The 21192-nt window shown below is 37.9% G+C and overlaps 1 protein-coding gene across 4 annotated transcripts in view; it reads right to left on the minus strand.

Annotated features, from left to right (window-relative positions):
- ORC5 (origin recognition complex subunit 5) overlaps positions 1–21192 on the minus strand; it is a 131880-nt gene that overhangs the window by 38323 nt on the left and 72365 nt on the right. For 2 of the 4 annotated variants that reach the window (XM_072791487.1, XM_072791486.1), the window contains one exon: positions 14109–14909. The exons of 1 other annotated variant lie outside the window; for it this stretch is intronic. In XM_072791487.1, the coding sequence (XP_072647588.1) occupies positions 14895–14909 (15 nt within the window). In that variant the 3' untranslated portion in view covers positions 14109–14894. Of the gene's footprint in view, positions 1–3696; positions 4430–14108; positions 14910–21192 lie in introns of those variants that run through there. One more of the 4 variants, XM_072791485.1, reaches the window with a different exon arrangement.

The raw sequence follows: 21192 nt of genomic DNA on the forward strand, positions 1-21192 counted from the left end.
TATGCGGACTCTGCACTTGGCAAAGGTAAACTAAGAGCCCCCCACCGCCCAACTGACATCTGACGTGCCTACATTCCCTTTAACTAGGGTTCCCAGGTTTATCTCAAGGACTCAACCTGTGACATATGCAGTTTCTAGAGAACACAGTATTGAAAATATATTGATCAACCCAGATTCATCAAAACGATAGCCAGAATAATAATAATGTAGGGCTTGGGTTTGAAACCTGGCTCTGCATCTTACCAGCTATGTTTGGAATAACATTTTTTCTTTTTTTCAGAGGTGGGGGTGCCCCTGTTGCAGGTTTGTCCCTACCATTTTTTAATTGAAGTATAATTAAAATACAATTTTATACTAGTTTCAGATGTGCCATATATTGACTCTGCAATTTTGTACATTACTCAGTGCTCATCATGGTAAGTTCAGTCACCAACTTGTCACCGTCCCACGTTATTATGATATTAACTGACTATATTCCCTACGCTGTACTTTTCATCTCCATGACTTATTTATTCTACAACTGAGGTTTGTACCTCTTGATCTCAGTTTAGAGGAAATAACCTCGTAACCACTCCAAAGCCTTGGTTTCTTCCTTGATTAGAAGAAGAGTATCTTCCTTTCAAGGTTGTTGATATTGTAGCAGAATTTTTTTTAAATGGGAAATAAAAACCTAGCATTTTCTTTTCCCCTCTTGATTTTTGCCTTTTATTTTGCTATTATGAATAAAACCATTATAAACTTTTGGTTTCTTTTGTTTCATTTTTGTTGGGTGAAGATTTTCATCTCTCTTGAATAGAATCTTAGGAGAACTGCTGGATTGTATGGTGAGTGTTTAACTTTTTACAAAACTGGCGAAGTGTTTTCCTAAGTAGCTGTACCATTTGGCATTCCCACCAACATCAACAACACGAGAATCCCTTCTGGTCGCTCTGAAGCCTTGCTAGCACTTATTATTTTCAGTTTGTTGTTGTCTGTTTGCTATCTTTAGCTAATCTCATCTGTGTGTAGAGGTATCTCACCATGGTTTTAACATGCATTTTTCCACAAATTTATGATGCTGAGTATCTTTCCTGTGTTTTCTACCCTCTTAATATACTTTTTGATAAAGCATTTGTTGAAATCTTTCATTAAACTGTTAATAGATTGTTTGTTTTATTTTTATTATTGAGTTGCATGAGTTCTTTATATATTCTGGTTACCAGCCTGGTTCCTTTTGCCAGTATGATCTCCCAGTCTGCTAGTTTTCTTTTCATTTTCTTAACAGTATCCTTGAAGAAAAATTTTAATTTTGATGAAGAATGACTTATCATTTATTCCTTATGTGTTCTATCATTTATTCCTTATGTGTTCTGTGATTTTTGTATCCCAATAAATCTTTGTCTAACTCAAGATTGCCAAGATTTTCTCACGTTTCCTTTGAGAGTTTTATAGTTTAGGTTTTAAATTTAGATCTACAATACATTTTGAATTAATTTTTATATACGATTCAAGTTATGTGTCAAGGTTCTTTTTGCATCTTTGTGTGTGTATGGATGTCCAATTGTTCCAGCATCATTGAAAAGACTATCCTTTCTCCATCGGATTATCCTGGCATCTCTGTCAAACATCAACTGGTATTATCTATAATCAATTTATAATGTATTTATAATATATACAATGTGTATTTCTGGAGTCTCTATTATGTTCCATTGACTAAGTATATATACTTTAAATCTGTTCATGTAAATTCTCCAATTTTTTCTTTTTAAAAAATTGTTTTGTTTATTTAACTTCCTTCACATTTCCTTGTAGGTTTTATAATCCACTTTGTCAATTTTTACAACAGCAAAAAAAAATCCCACTGAACGTTATTGCGTTGATTTTACATATAAATTTGGGGAGGAGTGACATCTTAACAATGTTGAGTCTTTCGATTTATGAGCACAGTATACAGTTAGCCCTTGAACAGCACAAGTCTGAACTCCATGGGTCCACTTATATGTGGATTTGTTTTCAATAAATACAGTACAGTTCTGTATATGTATTTTCTCTTTTTTATGATTTTCTTAACAACATTTTCTTTTTCCCTAGCTTATTTAAGGTAAGAGTATAGCACATAATATATATATATATATATAACATACAAATTAGGTGTTATTCAACTGTGTACGTGATTGGTAAATCTTCAAGTCAACGGTAGGCTATTTAGTAAAGTTTTTAGGGAGTCAAAAGTTATACATGAATTTTTGACTTCTAAGTGCATTTATGAGTCCTAGAAGGTTTTTTGTAGATGCTTTTGAATTTCTTACATAAAATTTCTCTGCAAATACTAACAATTTTATTTTCTTCTTTTTCTATCTGCATGATTTTTATTTCCATTTCCTCTGTTATTATATGGGCTGGAACCTCTCGTATGTTTATTTATCAGGATTATATTTAATAGGAATGGTAAGAGTATACTTTATAGGAGTACTGAAAGTACACATCTTTGCCTTATTTGTGATGCTGACGGGAAGCATTAGATCCTTCAATATTAAGTATGATGCTAGCTGTAGGTTCTTCACAAGTACCCTTTTTCAAGTACAAAAAAAATCTCTCTCATTTACATGGAGTTGTGTTTTTTTTAAGTCATCAATGGATGTTGAATTTTGTCAAATGATTTTCTGCAACTATTAAAATAGTCATGTGGTTTTCTTTAATCCATTGACATGATGAATTATATTGATTGATTTTTGAGTGTTAAATCAGCCTTGCATTTCTCGAAAAACTCCACTTGGTCATGATGTATAATTATTTTTATATGTTTACTGGCTGTGATCCATTAATATTTTGCTAAGAATTTTTTGTCTTTTAAGGCATAGTGGTCTGCAGATTTCTTGTTATGCCTTTGGTTTTAGTGTCAGTTATGCTGGCCTTCTAAAATGAGTTGAAAGTATTCTCATGTTTTCTCTTTTCTGAAAGAGTTTGTATAGGCTAGAAATTGTGTATTAATTCTCCATTAAATAATCATTAGAATCATTAGTGAAGGATATGGCTATTCTATTTCTTCTTGTTTCAGTAGTCTATGTTTTAGGAATTGGTCCATTTCATTTAAATAATCAAATTTATAGGCAAAGAATTGTTTATAGTATTCTCTTTTATCCTTTTAAAGGCTGTACAATCCGTGGTTATGTCCTTTCTCACAGTAATTTATGTCTTCTCTTTTTCTTGGTTAGCTTGACAACAGATTTGGCTAATTTTTCCCAATGGTAGACAGATTTTTTTCTGTTTCTTTCCCTTAGCTGCAGTGTGTCCCTAAAGATTATTGGACTTGGTGCCTTCCTCCAGTGGCCAGTGGTGTATGCCTTTTTTTCATGAAGAGGTAGGAGAGCAACACATGAGAGAGGCTTCATGCCTTTCCACAGCACCTGCTTCTCCTGCCCCAGGTCTGCACAGTAAAGGATTTCTTCAGTCTCTCGTCCTCCAATCTTTCTTGCGAACACTTGGTAAAGAGCCTGTGAATGCATGCAAATTGTCTTTGTATCTGCCATCTCCCAGGAATTCTATATTCTCATACCAGCCCACATTCAGTCTTTAGTAATTTGTTAAAAATCTCAGCTGAATTCTTTTTTTTTTATTTTTATTTTTTATTTTTTTTATTTTATTTTTTTACTCAGCTGAATTCTTATCAGCTTATATGACACCCAGCATCTGACCCAGGTAAACAAATGTTCATGTCCCATTTTTCTTTGATTTCAAGTCCATCTGTCTTTCTTTAGATTTCAAGCTAGTTTATTGCTCTGCTACCTCAGCTATTTGATGGGCTCAAGAGATGTCATGATTTTTCACACTTTTTCCAGATACAAGGTTAGGAATGTTCTGATTTTCTACATTCTAAACAGAAGCTAAAAGTGCAGCTTTTGGTATAGCAAATAATTTTTTTCAATATTTATCAGGAAGAAGCATCACATGCACTTTGCATTCACATATGAGGGACAATTATATATATTCATGGTCTTACTCTAGAATTATGCTAATTCTCCTGCTCTCTGTTGCAATATAGCCAAAGGGCCCTGAGCCATCTGGATATCATGTAAAACATAATGTTGGTTTACTGTGTGGATGATATGGTATTAATTGGGCCAACTGAGAAAGAACTTCAAGGAAGCTGGATGCCTTGGTATGACCACACATGTCCTCCATGTGCTGGATGGGAAATCCTCATGAAGATTCAGAATCCTTCCACATCAGTGAAGTTTCAGGCAGCTGGTGGTCTGGGATAAAATGTGACATCCTATCCAAAGTAAATGTAAGTGAGGCACCTGGGTGGCTCAGTCGGTTAAGTGTCTGACTCTTGATTTCAGCTGTCATGATCTTGGGGTCATGAGATAAAGCCCCATGTCAGGGTCTGTGCTGGGCGTGAAGTCTGCTTAATAGTCTCTTTCCCTCTGCGCTTCCTCTCCCATTCTCCCTTAAAAAAAAAAAAAGTAAATTTGAATCTATCACCCTTGTATCTCCAATTGCTAACAAAGAAACACAATACTTCTTCAGGTTCTGGGGGCAACATACACTATCTCTACCCATTTACCAGTGATATGGAGGGCTGCTATTTTTGAATGGGGAGCAGAGCAAGAAAGAGAATTGGAGAAGATCAAGGCTGTGTAAAAGCAACCCTGTCTCTTGGGCCATACAACCCAGTATCACATAATAGAGATCTGTGTGGATGCAGCATGGAGCCTCTGGATTAGAGAGTAGGATGCTGTGTGGAGCCTCTGGCAAGCTCCAATAGCAGAGCCTCTTTCAGGGCTCAAGCAAGCAACTCTTGGGGTGCTATAGTGCTTTGGTAGAAGGTGAGCTTCTCACCAAGAAACATCAAGTGTCACATGGCCAAGATTACCCACTGCGATGAGCTTCGGACTCACAGACCCACCAATTCACCCGTGGCTATCCATTTTAAAATGGAAGGGATACAATGGGGATCAATCTCAAACAGGTCCAGAGAACATAAGAAAGCTGCAGGAACATGTGGCCCAGAACCACTGTGGCACCAACGCCTCTCCTGCAGCTCATACCTATGGTTTCATGGGGGGTTCCCCCAGGATCAACTGATGAGGGAAAAAGGCTGGTTTTGCTGCATGGATGGGTAAGCTCTGTATGTTGGTGCCAAGTTGAAAATCGACTGTTGTTGAACTAGAGCCCTACTCAGTGGAATTGAAAGACACTAGTGAGTTGACATCCTCCCAGTGGATAGTTTTGAGTGGTAACCCATTCCATGAGGAGTGAGTAAAGGAGTCCCAGATAAGGTTACAGACAGACTCAGGGGCACTGGTGTACAGCTTGGCTGGTTGATCAGAAACTCACAAGGAACAAGGCTGAAAAATCAGGGACAAGGGGGTCTGTGGAAAAGGCAGGTAGAGGGACAGAGGACAGTGGGCACAGACCGTGAGGATCTTCTACATCCAAATGCAGAGGATGCGCTGAATCACCAAGTGGAAAAAAGCCAGTTTTTGTCCTCAGCTATTCCGATACCTGCACAATAGGTTCAGGAATAGCACAGATTCAGGCTATGCGTGGGCCTAACAAATACGGGTGGAGGGGGTGGAAAAGAATCCAAGGAGCTGAGTTTAAACTAGAAGAGGCTGAGTTAATCTTGAATTGACCAGTTAGTTTTTACTAGCAACAGAAGTGAGGGCTCAAAAGCTAAGTGAATTTCAAAATAGATTGGGGCGCCAGGGTGGCTCAGTCAGCTAAGCATCTGCCTTCAGCTCAGGTCATGATCTCAGGGTCCTGGGATCTGGTCCTGTATGAGGCTCCCTGCTCAGCGGGGAGTCGGCTTCTCCCTCTGCCCCTCTCCCCATTCATGCTCTCTCTCTCTCTCTCAAATAAAATCTTTAAAAGATGATAGATAGATGATGATAGATAGATACATAGATACATAGACACACAGATAAAGTGAGCAAACAAGCATGTGATGCTTTTTGCTTGGGTTTGTCATGACCAAGATGTATTTGAATTCCTTGTCGGGAAGGAAGGGGTTTGAACCTTAAATTCTCATGCTCACTTCTAACCAATTTCTAACGTCAGCTAACTTTGTGATCTCTGCTTGGTATCCTTTAAAAGGAATTTACTCTAGTGTCACTCCATTAGTAGGAAACCGCCTCTTTTTGACAATCTCCCCCAAAACATGGCTGTGGCATGCAGCTGTCACAGGAAATTTAAGGGTTCCACAAAATAGTCACTTTTTGAATTGTAAAGCATGAACTTAAAACTTCTCTTTGACGTATCACCCATACAGTGGCCCAGCTTAAAGACTCCTTTTGTGTTTTTGCCCTGATCCTCAGGAGCAAAACTAAATTCTTATGGCTTAATGCAGAAGGGTTTAGCCATGTTTCTGCTGCCTTACTTCCTCCCAGGGTCTCATCCTCTGCCCTTTCTGCTGCTTCTTTTCCATTGGGGGTCCTAGTTGCTCATATGTATTTTCTTCCCTAAAAGGCATTCTAGGCTCAGTTCTTTATTGATTTCATTTTTTTTTTCATCCAAACCAATGATGTATGTGAATTATCTATTCCAGTGCCAGGCACATAAACATCCAGTTGGTTGTTATTCTTACACTCACACAGTTTTAACAGTGAAAATCAAAAGAGGAAAAGAAAAATCAATTTCCATCTCAAAGGAGAGTACGTGTCCAGTAGTCCCCATAACTTTCATCTTCCTCACTCAGGTGGCCCTGAGTTCTGGTGTGACAATGATGGAACCATATTTACAGTTGTAACGACTGCACAGGTCCAACAGTTTCACTTATTCTGCTTCATATGACTGTCTTCTTAATGAGCACCAATCGGTCACGATTGCAATGAAGAGAAAACCAAGGCAAACCAACCCAATATCTTTTTTTTTTTTTTTAAGATTTTATTTATTTGAGAGAGAGAGCACCCATGAGAGAGCACGAGCGAGGAGATGCTGCAGAGGGAGAAGGAGAAGCAGGATCCCTGCTGAACAGGGGGCCCGATACAGGGCTTGATCCCTGGACTCTGGGATCATGACCTGAGCCACAGGCAGATGCTTAATGGACTGAGCCACTCAAGTGCCCTAAACCAGCCCAACATCTTGAGCCACAACTCCAAGCATGTCCCCGTTCGAGTGGGATTCAGAAGTGGATTTATCATGATATGAATAAAAAAATATATAACCAAAGGTGGAAGGATGGATATTTCCAGGAAAAAAAAGCTACTAATAACCAAATATTCCACACTCAGATCCATTTAGAAGGAATTTTTATATATATAGGAGAAATTCTTCATACAATCCTATTTCTGAAATGGAAAGAAAGTAAATGTGTAGTAACAGGAATGGCTTTAAAACAATGGGCATTTGGGCAGCCCAGGTGGCTCAGGGGTTTGGCACCTGCCTTCAGCCCAGGCTGTGATCCTGGAGAGCCGGGATCGAGTCCCACGTCGAGCTCCCTGCATGGAGCCTGCTTCTCCCTCTGCCTGTGTCTCTGCCTCTGTGTGTGTGTCTCTCATGAATAAATAAATAAAATCTTTAAAAACAAAAACAATGGGCATTTGACATTTAATTACATATTTATTAATCTGCGAACTCAGTATTTAGAAGCCATTTCTTCCAGACTGGGCATGATATACATTGTTATATTGAAATCTATGACCCACTCATTCCTTTCCTGTCATTTTTCTTTTGAATATTGCAATGACTATTTGAAATTTTAGATTAAAATTTAGTATGCGAGATTTCAGTATTTAAGAAATTCTAACTATAATACGCATCCTAGCTTCCCATACCGAAGACTGACCGAAGGCTCCTTACAGTTTAGTAGCAACTCCCAGGGAATGGGGTCACTTTCCTGAGGGGTTTGAATGCTCCTGCAAAGGAACTCAGCCGGTGAACAGGAAGTTTTCTAACCCAGAAGAGGCGACCATATTGCCTTCTATACACATTTCCCCAATATGCTTTCATCTGGACACTGACAACACTCATGTTTATGTCTCCACCTGGGCTTCTCTCCTGAACTCCAGACTTATCTACCTAACTGCCTCCATGACATCTCCTCTTAGATACTTAACAGAAATTACCAATTTACCATGTGCACACCTGAACCCCTGATCTTTTCTCCCCTCCACACATCCAGACGTTCAGGCCAAAAACCCTGGCATTATCCTTGACTCTGTTTCACAACTGATACCCAATTAATTAGCAAGTCCTTTATACATTTCTTTTAAATTATGTTCTGAATCTGACAACTTCTTACCACCTCCACTGTTAACACTCTTAATTGAGCCACCGTTATGTCTCACCTGGATTACTTTGATAGCCTTCTACCTGCTCCTTCTGCCTCCAGTCTCATCTCTTCTATGGCCTAGAGTTACGTAGCATCCAGTGATCCTTTTCAAAATCTAAACCAGATCATGTTGCCTTTGCTCCCTATGCTCAACTGCACTGGCCTCCTTGCAGCCAGGGCTCCTGTGCTTTGGAAGAACCTGCTGCACTGATTCAGATTCTAAGATGACATAAAATATACTTCATCTGCATTCCATAAAAATATTATTTTCAGTTTGTTATGTTTTGTGTAGTGACTTAACGCATATTTTGCAAATCCTTTGCCACCCTATCAAGAAAGGTGGGTCTATTGGGCACTCAGGTGGCTCAGTTAAGTGTCTGTGTTCTGCTCAAGTCTTGATCTCAGGGTCCTGGGATCGAGCTCCACATCGGGCTCTGCTCAGCGGGGAATCTGCTTCTCCCACTCCCTCTGCTCCTCCCTCTACTCATGCGCACTCTCTCTAATGAATAAATAAAATCTTAAAAAAAAAAAGAAAAAGAGAAAGAAAAACATGTTCTAAAGCATTTTTTCTTCGGGAGGTCTCTTCACATTCTTTCCTTCTTAATTTCTTTCCAGTTTAACCCAGACCTTTGATCATAAAAGAAATTCAGGCAACCAGCCCATGCTGCAGGGAGCTGTGGACAAGTGTCCTCTTCCTTTCAACAGTTCCAAAGCTTCATTCCTACCTCAGTTGGGGGCTTCTGTTATGGCTTTCCTACCCTAGTAGTCTAAGAAAATGTCTTTTTCATTGATTCATGTTTCATTTCTCCCTTACAACTTTTAGTTATATCACAATTAAAAAAAATAATGCAATTACTTAGATCCACTTAATTCCTTTCTCTGTAGGTCACTTCAGCTTAATTATACATTCAGAGGCATTCATAGCAGCTGCCTGTTTTATCCCTGGGGACATGTGGCTCTTTCTCACGTCTTTCCATCCACTCGGCAAGACTTCAGTTAGTCGACGTTGTTCAATTTAAAAAAGACTGATGTAGTAAGGTACTAGGGGTTTCTATTTTAGCTCCCTTCTTCCTGGATGTTTATGGGGTTGGTATATTGGGGTTCCTCTGAGGCTCCCCTCATTTCTGGCTGGATGAGTCCCAGGAACTAGGATGGCTAAACCTTCCATCCCAGAGGAAGTGAACGTAAAGAGGCTTCAGAAACTCCAGGGCACACCTGAGCAACAGCAACACCTCTATTATTTTAACAGTTGGCCAAAAGTAATGAAATCATGTGTTTGGAACTAATGGTTCTCCACAGAAGACTCTTAAGTGGGTCTGATTTTTCATTTTGGGATCAGATACTAAATGGGACTTAGCCCATGTCTGTTCTGCTGCCGCTTCATATACTGGAGAGAACAGGGTGTATATGAACAGTGGAGATCTGTTATTTGAAAAAAAATAAACTTGCAGTTCTGTGGTGAGCTGAACAGCAATAGCTGTGGCCACCTTCTATGTATTATTTTCTTTAACTCATTTCCAGATGGTTTCTTCCTCACCAGGTCAAGGATCCGACTTTAAGAGACCTCGGCCTCACTAAATAGCCCCCTCTATTCTGATGACCTCTACATTTATACTTGGCTGTCACTCGGATCTCTTAGATGCAACTATTTCACACTTCCACTTGACTAAGCATCTCAACGGCAACATGTTCACAACTGAACTCATGATCTTCCTCATCCCACAGATCTAGTCCTTCCTCCAACATTTCCCATCTCATAGAATGGTTCTACCGATGCTGAGAGCCCTTGTTGTCCAGGCCAGATATCTGATTCCTTTGACTACTGCTCTATCTCCTCCCTCCCCAACACAATGCCTGGCACACAGCTGGGACTTAGTATTTTTTGGATGAATATTCAACATTTGTAAGGAAAATGCCATTAGACTCTCAAGTCCCTCAAAGACCAATGAAATGGATTGTGGTTCATCTAAAACCCAAGCAAATCTTCACTGTGTCTAAAATCCAGACTCTTTCCCCTATGCCAAAGCTACCACTATTTACTCAAACAGCTGAATGCCTTCTAAAATTCCCATCATTACTGTGCAGCAACATGCAGTTAAATGAATGAATTGATTATAATTTTCTCTGCTCTACCAAATTTCTGCTTCTCATACTGTGCTTCATGAATGTGTCACTGCTGGAAAATGAACACTAACTGTGTATTCAGGGCATTTAATAGCAAATTTGAGTGGAATGTTGGTATCTTGATAGGAAAGATTTTTTTGAGCTCTACTAAGCGTTTTTGAAAGCAAAATGTGTCAGCAGACTGAAATTACATGCAAAATTATTTAAAATATCTACATATGATAGACAGTCCCACTTTGTAGCAGATGAAGCTTTCAAAATGTAGGGGATGAAGCTGAATAATATCAACCTCTGGTCTAATTACTTCCAAGTCTTTGCTCATGGCTAAAGGCATAACATGCAATCATGATACATAATAGTGTGAGTATTCAGGTAGCAGAGGACACTATGACAAAGCTCTAATTGCACATGTGGGGGCAGCTGCTGCATTCTACCTACTATTTTAGAGACAGCACTTAGTGCAATAAGGGATGCACTATCCCTGGACTCGGTGCATTACTTTTCTCTGCATAGTACAAGCAGTAGTACACACCTTGAAGGGACTACGGAAGCTGCTTCTTAAGCCCAAGCTTTCCATGCTCCAGACCATCTTAATTAAACAGCTGTCAGTTAACTAAATCCATTGGAGGTATACCATTAATTGCTCAACCATCACACCTTGAGGGAAAACAGTGTGTCACTTTTTCTCTGATTTGATCACCCTCAGCACATGCTTTTCACTATTGGACAAAATTCTGAAAAATAAGTAATGAAATCTGCGTGTGAACTAGAACCCAGTAGATAATCCTTCAGTTTTAAAAATAAAATTCCAAGGTACTGTGTCCATTTGAATAATCCCAAAATCTCAAACAAGAGATGTTTTCCTTAGGTATGGTTAGGTAAGAGGACCTCTTTCCTTTTTAGTTGGAACGTTGCTACATTCCCTCACTTACCTGCTTTCTGGGCCACAAATATTTCATATCCTCAATAGTTAACATTTACTGAGCACTTACTATGCTGGGTACCTTGCTTAGATCAGGGTTTCTCAGCCTCAGCACCACTGACATTTTGAACCAGATAATTCTGATGTGGGGAGGCATGTAAGATGGTAGCAGTACAGCACCCATCCCTTTACACATCCCACAGTTGTGACAACCAAAGATATTTCCAGAAATTGCTAAATATCCCCTGGTGGAAAAAACTGCCCCCAGTTGAGAATTACACTGCCTCAGATATATCAACTTATTTAATCTTCTGAACTATTCCAGGAGGTAAGTTCTACTCTCCTCTGTACAGGTGCAAAAACAGATGCACAGATTCAACCTGCCCAAGGTCGCACAGCTTGTAGAGATACAGCTGGTCTTCCATCCAGGGCAGTCTGACTCCAGAGCCCCAACTCTTGACTGCCGCCCTAGAGCCCTGAGCCCCTTCTGACTTCAGGGCTTCATGAACAGAGGCTTGTTAGGTCAGAATCGCTTCCAGAGTTCTTGAAAAGGAATTGCTTCAGCAATGAAGACCAATTCAGGAATTGAAACTAACTTGAAAGTAAGAGGGAAGAGGGCACAGGATCTTCACCTAACTAGGTATATACCTGAGTCACAGTAACTAAAAGAAAATATTTTTTGAATGGCTAGTCAAATATATATATATATATATAATATCTAAAACCCCACAGTGTGGTTAACTTTCTTCTCCTACCGCCTAAATCATTTTTAGATCTAAGCAGAACACTTGTGGAGCATAATTTAAGTGCTCCTCTCTTTTTACAAATGATGCACCATAACATTGTTCTAATTATATAGAAGACAAAATGATTTCCTGATATATCCCAACATAGTATATTTCATATATTTTGCCATGTTTGGTGTTAGAAATTAAAATGTTTAGAGATTTTATTTATTTTGAGAGAGATAAAGAGCACAAGCATATGAGCTGGGGAGGGTTGGAGGAGGAGGCAGAAGGAGAGGGAGACAGAAATGGAAAGAATCTCAAGCAAACTCCCCTTGCTGAGTGGGACGGTCAAGGCAGGGCTCGATCCCAGGACCCTGAGATCATGACATGACTAAAATCATGATCTGAGCCACCCAGGCCACCCCTAAGATGTTTATAAAGTGTATATTAAAACTAGGGTTGAAGAAAGTTAAATTCTTTTCTTGTGATGAGAACTTTTAAGATTTACTCTCTTTGCAACTTTTAAATACTCAACACAATATTTACCATGCTACATAATACATTTCCATGACTTATTTTACAACTGGAAGTTTGTACCTCTTGACTCTCTCTTCATCCATTTCACCTCCTACCCCACGCCCCCACCACCTCAATGCCCTTCCTTCCCTTGTGGCAGCCATCAGTCTGCTCTCTGTATCTAGGCATTTGGTTTCTTCTTTTTTTAATTTCACATGTAAGTGAAATCAGAGTATTTGTCTTGCGCTGACTTATTTCACTTAGTGTAAAACCCTCAAAGTCCATCCACACAGCTGCAAATAACAAGATTTCATCCCTTTTTATGACTAAGTAGTATTTCATTGCATCTATGTACCACATCTTCTTTATATACTGATCTATTGATGGACCCTTAGGTTGCTTCCATATCCTGACTTCTGTAAATAATGCTGCAGTGAACATAGTGACACATATATATCTTTTCAAATTAGTTTTTCATTTTCTTCAGATAAATACCCAGAAATAGAATTGCTGGATTATATGGTGGTTCCATTTTTAATTGAGGACACTCTGCACTGTTTTCCATAGTGGCTGCACCAATTTCCATTCCCAAGGCACCTCCTCTCTTAATGCAAATATCTGGCCCATCAGCCAGCATAATTCTCATCATTAGATTCCTTCTTATAATTGGAGATTCGTATCTTCCCATTACAGAATTTGCAGATGACCCTTCTTAAAATGCTAATATCCATATTAAGCTCTGTTAGCCTTCATTTAAATAAATTAATCAAATTAGTGAGTCATTTAGCAATCCATTAGAAAGTAAATAACAAACAGAAGTTCCTATGGTCCAGTCAGGAGCAAGGAAATTCTGGTTACAAGGTCTTTGTAGGGAAGCCACATATAGGGCTGGACAGGACAGGCGAGGTGCTGGACAGGGGACAGGTAGCGAGCAGTGAGGAGTCACTCACATTCCTGGAAGTGTACTTTGCCTCCTTTTTATCCTTCACCTCAGTGCCCTATTTGGCAATCCCTTTCCCCTGTGACATCCCACAGTTCTCTCAAAATGCAGATTGGTCCCAGCCTATCCAAGAAGGCTGCACAGCAGACCTGCCACTCTACAGCTAACTATGAGGTGCTGAAGACTCCCCCAGGTGGCATTGCTCCTCCTTGAATCAGCTACCCATGTTGTTTTCTACTTTAATGATACCTGTATTTTTTTTTTATTAAAGATTTTATTCATTTATTCATGAGAGACAGAGAGAGAGAGAGGCAGAGACACAGGCAGAGGGAGAAGCAGGCTTCATGCAGGGAGCCTGATGTGGGACTCGATCCCGGGACTCCAGGATCACACCCTGGGCCAAAGGCAGACGCTCAACCACTGAGCCACCCAGGCGTCCCGACACCTGGATTTCTATGTGCATGAAACCAAAGCCTGAATTGGCAATGTAAATGCCTTTTTAAACTAGGCTCTATAATTAAGCACTTTAAATCTGTTCAGAACAATTTTCAAGTATTCAACTGCTAATGGAAGGCTTCTTCAAAAATATGAACAAACAAGAAAACCAGACCCAAGGTCCATAACTGATATAAGAAAACATTTTATTGTGGAACTCTTAAAGACCAATGATTTAAAAAAGAAAAGAAAACCATCATGCAGATTAAAAAGCTAGGTTGGGTGGTTAATTCCAAGAGTGACCAGAAAAACCACACACAGGCATACTGCAGATACTAAGCAGGCTTAGAGATGGAAAGCTGGCCTATATCTGATCAAACTACCTTGTGCTTTTTTGCTTTTTGAGAAAATCAGGGTGAAGGATAAGCATATACAAGCGTGGATTTAAAAAAAACTTCTATTTATTATATTTTGCAACTATGATCTTTTAAAACGGTGGCCTTAGGAAAATCTGCTTTGGCAAGCAACTGCAGAGGCTCCTGTGGAGAGGAAGTGAAAAGACTGGGCTTATATACAAGGGCTGCTGGCACGTTCAAAGCGCAGGGGATAGTTCACAGAGCAAAATGTAGTCCTAAGTAAATGGGTTTCAGGCAATTTCAGTGTTAAGATAACATCATTAAGAGTAGAACAGATTGTGCTCAAACCCTGCTGTTTATAATTAACACGTTGCTTCCAAATACTCCAGGGTCCCTGGTAAATAGTCTTCTGCTCACATCCACCCAGACCAATCAGAGTGTTTTCATCAGATTCCATGCTGGGCCAGCACCTGTCTGGACAAATCCAATAGAGCCAAAGAACTCCTCTCCCTGGCCAGCTAAGTAGTTGGATGAACACAGCTTGGCTTAGTCATTGTCACAGTGTCCATATGGCTTTGAAGCTTGTTTTCACAAGAAATCATACAAGTATTTTATTATGTCAAAGTTCACCGTCCTATAAACAAAAATAGATAATATGTTAGCATCCTCACCCCCTAGACTGCTCAGCTTTGTATGTGTGATTCTGAGAAGCACATGTGAAACAGTTGACAACTAATGCTAACCAATCCTATAGTGCTATCAAAAGCACCATGATAGGAACAGAATTAATTTTATAAAATGTCACTAGGCATAAAGTTTCTTTAAGAAGTTTCCTTTTTTCTCCTATGCATAGTTTGCTTCTCTGAAAGAAAAAAGGAAACAAAGTTAGAATTAGAACTATTCAATATTCTGTATTTCAATTGCACTACAGAAAGTTTAGATTTCATTTCAAAGCTATTTGTTTTTTGTCTAATAACCAGAATAAAGTAATTAGAGATGCAAAAGTATTTAAATCTTCTCTGTTTCTGAACATTGTTTATCTTCCCAAACACCTGTTTTATCATTACATAATGCATAGCTCATCTGTCCTCATTTGTAGCTCTCATTCTTTTCAGTCTTTTAACACTGGTGACCTGTATGTGTATTGTAACTAAATCTGTACGATCCAAGAATATGATACAACAAACAGACGATGCGAATGTATATTTTTGTACTCTGATGGCAGGCAGAATAAAATAGCAGAGAGACAGAGCCATATAATTATTTTCCTTCCCCCAAACTCATTCTTCACTATAAATATTCAGACTTGGAGGTTTTTTATTTGAATAAGTGGTCAAAATAATTAGTTATAATGATCTAGTGATAAGTATAAAATTAAAGCCTTAACATATTCAATTCTACAAAAATAATCATCCATGGGAGAACAGTCTTTTAAAGATTCACTAATTGCACACTTATTTATTAAACCATCATCGATTAATGTTTTTGTCTATCATTTTGTAATACATTTTCTAAAAAAGTTTCTAAGCAAATGACTGACATATTAAATATTGTTTAAAACTTGGAACAGGGAACTATGGATACTGCTTATGAAAACACATTTAAAAATAGCTCAAATGAGATGCTCCAGCTATTGTTACCTAATGTAGGACCAAAGAATACCTTACTTGTTTCATTACAATAGTGCTTCTGAAGAATACTAAGCCTTTCCAAATGGTATAAAAACACTGCCAAGACAATCCTGTTATCATTAACAGTAATAAAACAACTAAAAACAATTACTCAAAAAAAAAATCTCAGGCATAACGACATAAAATATATGGTTATCATCTCAATCTATTTTAATGTTTTTCTTTTGTTCAATTCTAGGACCTTCCAAATATACTGGCAACAAAGTACCACTAAACATTTTTTTAAATAAAGTCATAATTAGTACAAACTTCCAGTTGGACTAAATTGCCAAAAAAAACATAAATCACACTGGTTGAAACAATGTCTTTTTAGAGGATCTTTGAAGGAAACAGACATAAAGGCTATTTCTAACCACAGGCAAAAAGGGAAGGGGTATTTGTATATTTCTTCAGGCACATATACCCACCACCATAACTTTGGGTCTTAAGGTTATAAACCTAAAGTAATGAGTTAAGGTGGACTTAATGTTAACTTTTATTGTTTTGAGGTTTTTTTGTTTGTTGTTTGTTTTTGTTTTGTTTTGCGGTTTTTTTGACATAGTGTGGAAAAAATTTAGACGCAGGTAAGATTAAAACATATACATTTCAAAACTACATGATTAGAAACTATTGTAAGAGACAATCACACAAAATGACTAATACAAAGACACACCTACAATACTAAGAGGGAAAAGGAGAACAGAATTACAAGTCGGTAGTGACAGCACAGGAGAAGCATCTGTGTGACCTGGACTAGAAGAGAACATGAACAAATGAAATGCTGTGATTTGTTAGTGGCAGGACTCCTTTACTTTACTCAATCTAGCTGTGTAACTTTGAGTTTCTGCAATAAAGTGTTTTTTGATAGAATGAATGGACTGACTTAAAAACACTACACTATTTAGGTATATTCATTTATAAAAGTTCACTACATTTCATTTCTCTGCTTTGCCACTAGAAGGTACTCAAGCAAACTGAATGATACCATTAAGATTTTTGGATTTTTTTCAAGACAGTAAATTATTCAGGAATTGAATATGTAAGATCATTCCTTTAAGAAACATTTACTGCCCAAGATGTACGAATGTCTTTATCATCCTTCCATCCCCCCGCCCAGTGTAAACAAACAGGTGACTTGCTATCTGGTCCCCATATTTATTATTCTAAGATATGGCAGATTTTGAAAGAATAACTACAAGGAAAACATCAAAAATTATGTCACACATTCCAAAGATAACTTTGAGCTTTACAGGACTCAGAGACAAACAATTCACTGTAAAGAACACTTTAAATTTCTACAAAGACAATTATGTACTTTCTATGTGCTTTCTCTTCAGATGCATATTAAATTTATATAAATATGATTTTAAGATTCTGGATAGTTTTCATTTAATACAGAAGATTCATAGCACTGAAATGAATTATTTTCTAAAGTAAGCATATAAAAAAAAATAGGATAAGACCAAATAATATTAGTGACAATTTGCCTAGGGATAATTAATTCTTAAATCAGAATCTGGAATACTTTAATACAAGTTAGTTAAATGGCATATCTAAGGATTTAATTTTGCCTTTATCCTCTATTTCACTTTATTGATTCTTTTACTACACTGAAATACTGTTTTTCAGAGAAACCATGAGAGACTCCTAACTCTGGGAAACAAACAAAGGGCTGCAGAAGGGGAGGTGGGTAGGCACAGGGTAACTGGGTGATGGGCAGTCAGGGGGCACGTGATGTGATGAGCACTGGATGTTGTATGTTGGCAAATTGAATTTAAAAAAATATATTTTTTTAAAAAAAGAAATGCTGTTTTTCTCATGGGATACTATTTTATTCCATTCTACTTTTGTGGGCAGTTTGGGTTCTTTTTTGGTTTGGGTCCACTTACAACTTGCAATGGGACAACTTCAAGCAACCTTGTTATTTTATGTTGTCTTCCCCAATGACTGTGTAAGAAAGAAACTTAAAACTACCATTCACATTAAGAACAACCCAAGGACAGTATTTAATAAGCTTCTCATCATCTGTCTTCTCCCATATTCTACCTCCTTATTTTGTGCTTCTTTTAAGGACTCCTACTGCTTCTCTGTCCAAACTTTTCCACCATTCCTTGGTCAATAAAGTTCTCTATGTCCTCCACCTCTTCTATGAATGTTTTTTTCTCTTCTGGGCTTAACGGAAATCTGGCTCCCTAAAGGACCTTGCCTCTCTTCAACTCTTTCCAATAAGGTTAGACTCCAGGCAGTCCTGTTGGGTGGGGGTCGGTATCCTGATGCAAAAAGCTCTGCTCTCCTCCGAGACTCAGATTATTCCATTCACCACCCTGTGTCCTCTTGCCACTCTGTCTTAGTCACTGAATCATGCAGCATTCAGTTCAGTGTTCCTCTCCATCCCAAGATCAGCATCAGCCTTTAGTGACCTCACTGCACATCTGTCTTTCCTAACTCCAAATGACCTTCTTTTCTACTCTCATGATCATATTCAGAAATATTCTACCTCTAAAAACATAAATTCAGGCATTCTATTCTCTGATCACCAAGCTCTTTCTCTAAGCTTTCTGGAACACTTGACACAACCAGTTCACAAACCCCCTCACTTTCTCCTGATCTACAAACACTTACTGAGTATTCCGTGCTAGGCTCTGAACTACTGAACACTATCCCTTTGCTGTCCCAGCATTTAGCCCATGGAATGCTATTAGAGAAGATTCTAAGTTTCACAGATTGGTGTCACTGTAAATTCAAGATCAGGAACCTTAAATGGGCCTTTAGTACTCCCAGCTAGTTCCTTCCCCTGATAGCACCTTCCTCCATTCCCCACAGCAGCTATTTCAAATATCCACGTTCCTCTCAAACTGCTACTACCTTATCCTTGGTCTCAGTTTTGTCTACTCCTTTAAAGGCAAAATAGAATACATCACAATTCCCTCAACTTCTTGCCACCAAACTTCTAAACTTGGCTCCATCTGAATCCACTTCTTCCTCATGTTATAATGCACAGAGTCCCCTCTTTCATCCAGGGCTATTTCTTTCAACTCTGTTGAAAGATCCCATCTTAATATACCATTTCAGGCTTTAATCTCTCTCTGTCCTCTGTACCATTAACTCTCCTCTATCATCCCTTTCCCATTCAGCACTTAAATATGTTCAAACCTTTAAATAACAACCCTCTCACAACTCCACTATCCCTTCAGTAGGTAACAATCCTCTCTTCTCTTCACAGCAACAACAAAATCCTAGGTTCATGAGGATAGGATACAGATCTGTTCTATCTGTCACTATATCCTCAAAGCCCAGCGCAGTGATTATAATGGGCAACAGAACAAATGTTAAGTAAACAAATGAATTAAAAGTATTCTATTTGCTGCATCAATTTTCTTATAAATACTATATAAGTATGCTATAATCTGACTTCTAACTCACTGTATTCCTTAAGTGTTCCTGATAAAGTTACAAATGACCATTTTATCATTAAATCAGATGGACTCTGCTTGATTTCTCGGCATCAGTTGCCTGTTTTGATCATTACTCGCTTCCCTTAGATATTCCTACTTTTTTTTTGATATATAATTCCCTATATATAACTGCTTTACCAACTTAAGCTTGTATTTTTCACTAGTATTTTTCTGTGTTTTTATGCTTCAAAAGTATGATTTTTAGTAACTGCATAGTGGTTTTTAAAAAAATAAGAATGTACAATAAATTACTGATTCATTCCCTTGTTTTGGACATTTAGGCTGTGTCCTCTGATCTAATCATTCATTCTCTACCACAGGAGTCTGGAACTCGGCATATCTACCTCTTCTATGGTAACCATCCTTGAGATCTCTCATCTCTACCACACCTTGATTTGGAATGAAACTCTGTCTCCTTAGTGCCCTTCTTGTTGCTGCCCAAAAAACAAGCCTACAAAGCTTCCTTTCACCTGAAGCTTTAATGTTAATCATTATAGGAAAACATGAACTATTTATGTATTTAGCACATACTAAGTTTAAAGCATTGTTTAAGTTTGAGGTAAGGCAGTGTTTGACAATCTCTGTTTTGAGCTTCATGGACTTATACTGTAGAAAGAAAGATGAACTCTAATTATTAAGTAATTAATTATAATTATGTTAAGTATCAAAAGAAAACAATGAGACCTGTATACCTACATAGTGTGACTGGAGTGGGGGGATGATGGCGGTCATGGTATGTTTAAGAAGGCTTCTTTTCATTTAAATAGAAATCTAAAGGTTATGCAGCAGTTAGCTAAATAAAGGAGAGGAGGAGATGGAAAGTGCTGCGTTTGCAAAGATAGGAAGCAAAATGGTGAATATGAAGAACTAAAAAAACAGCCAGCCAAGTTAAAGAACAGACACCTGGGGGAGCAGTTTCGTACCAGAAGTGGCTGGGCAACACAATAATGCAGCAGGGGCCAAATCATAGGGGCTTTCATAGGCTACATTAAAGATTCTTGTTTTTTTTATCCCAAGAGTCATAGGAAACTATTGAGGACTCTGTTTTTTTTTTTTTTTTTAAAGTAAAATTGATGTATAATGTTATATTAGTTTCAGGAGTACAACATATTTATTCCACAATGCTATACATTACTCAGGGTTCACACACTAAGTGTAGTCACCACACAACATTATCACAATCTTATTAACTATTTCTTAAGCTGTATTTTTCATCTCCATGAATTATCTATTTTGTAACTGGAAGTTTGTACCTCTTAATCCTTTTAATCTATTTCATCTGTCTCCCCCACCATTTCTCTGGAAATAACCAATTTGTTGTTTGTTTTTAAAGAGTTTGTTTTTTAGATTCCAGATATAAATGAAATCATATAATTTCATTTTCATCATTTCATTCAAATAATGAGAAATCATTATTTCTCAGCCTGATTTATTTCACTTAGCATAATACCTTCTAGATCCATCGATGTTGTTGGAAATGGCAAGATTTTTTATATGAATGAGTAATAGTCCATTGCATATATGTACATCTTTAACCATTCATCTATCAAAGGACACTTGAGTTGCTTCCATATCTTAGCTATTGAAAATAATGCTGCAATAAACATAGGGGTGCATATATCTTTTCAAATTAGTGGGCTATTTTTTGTAAGGAGTTAATGTCCAAAATATATAAAGAACTTACACCACTCAACACAAAAAAATCCAATCCAACTAAAAAATAGAGGATTAAAAGATGATTTTTTTAAAAAGAAGATTAAAAGAGATTAAAATATAAACAGAGGACCTAAAC

Source organism: Canis lupus, chromosome 21 (assembly GCF_048164855.1).
Source record: "Canis lupus baileyi chromosome 21, mCanLup2.hap1, whole genome shotgun sequence".
Lineage (NCBI taxonomy): Eukaryota > Metazoa > Chordata > Mammalia > Carnivora > Canidae > Canis > Canis lupus.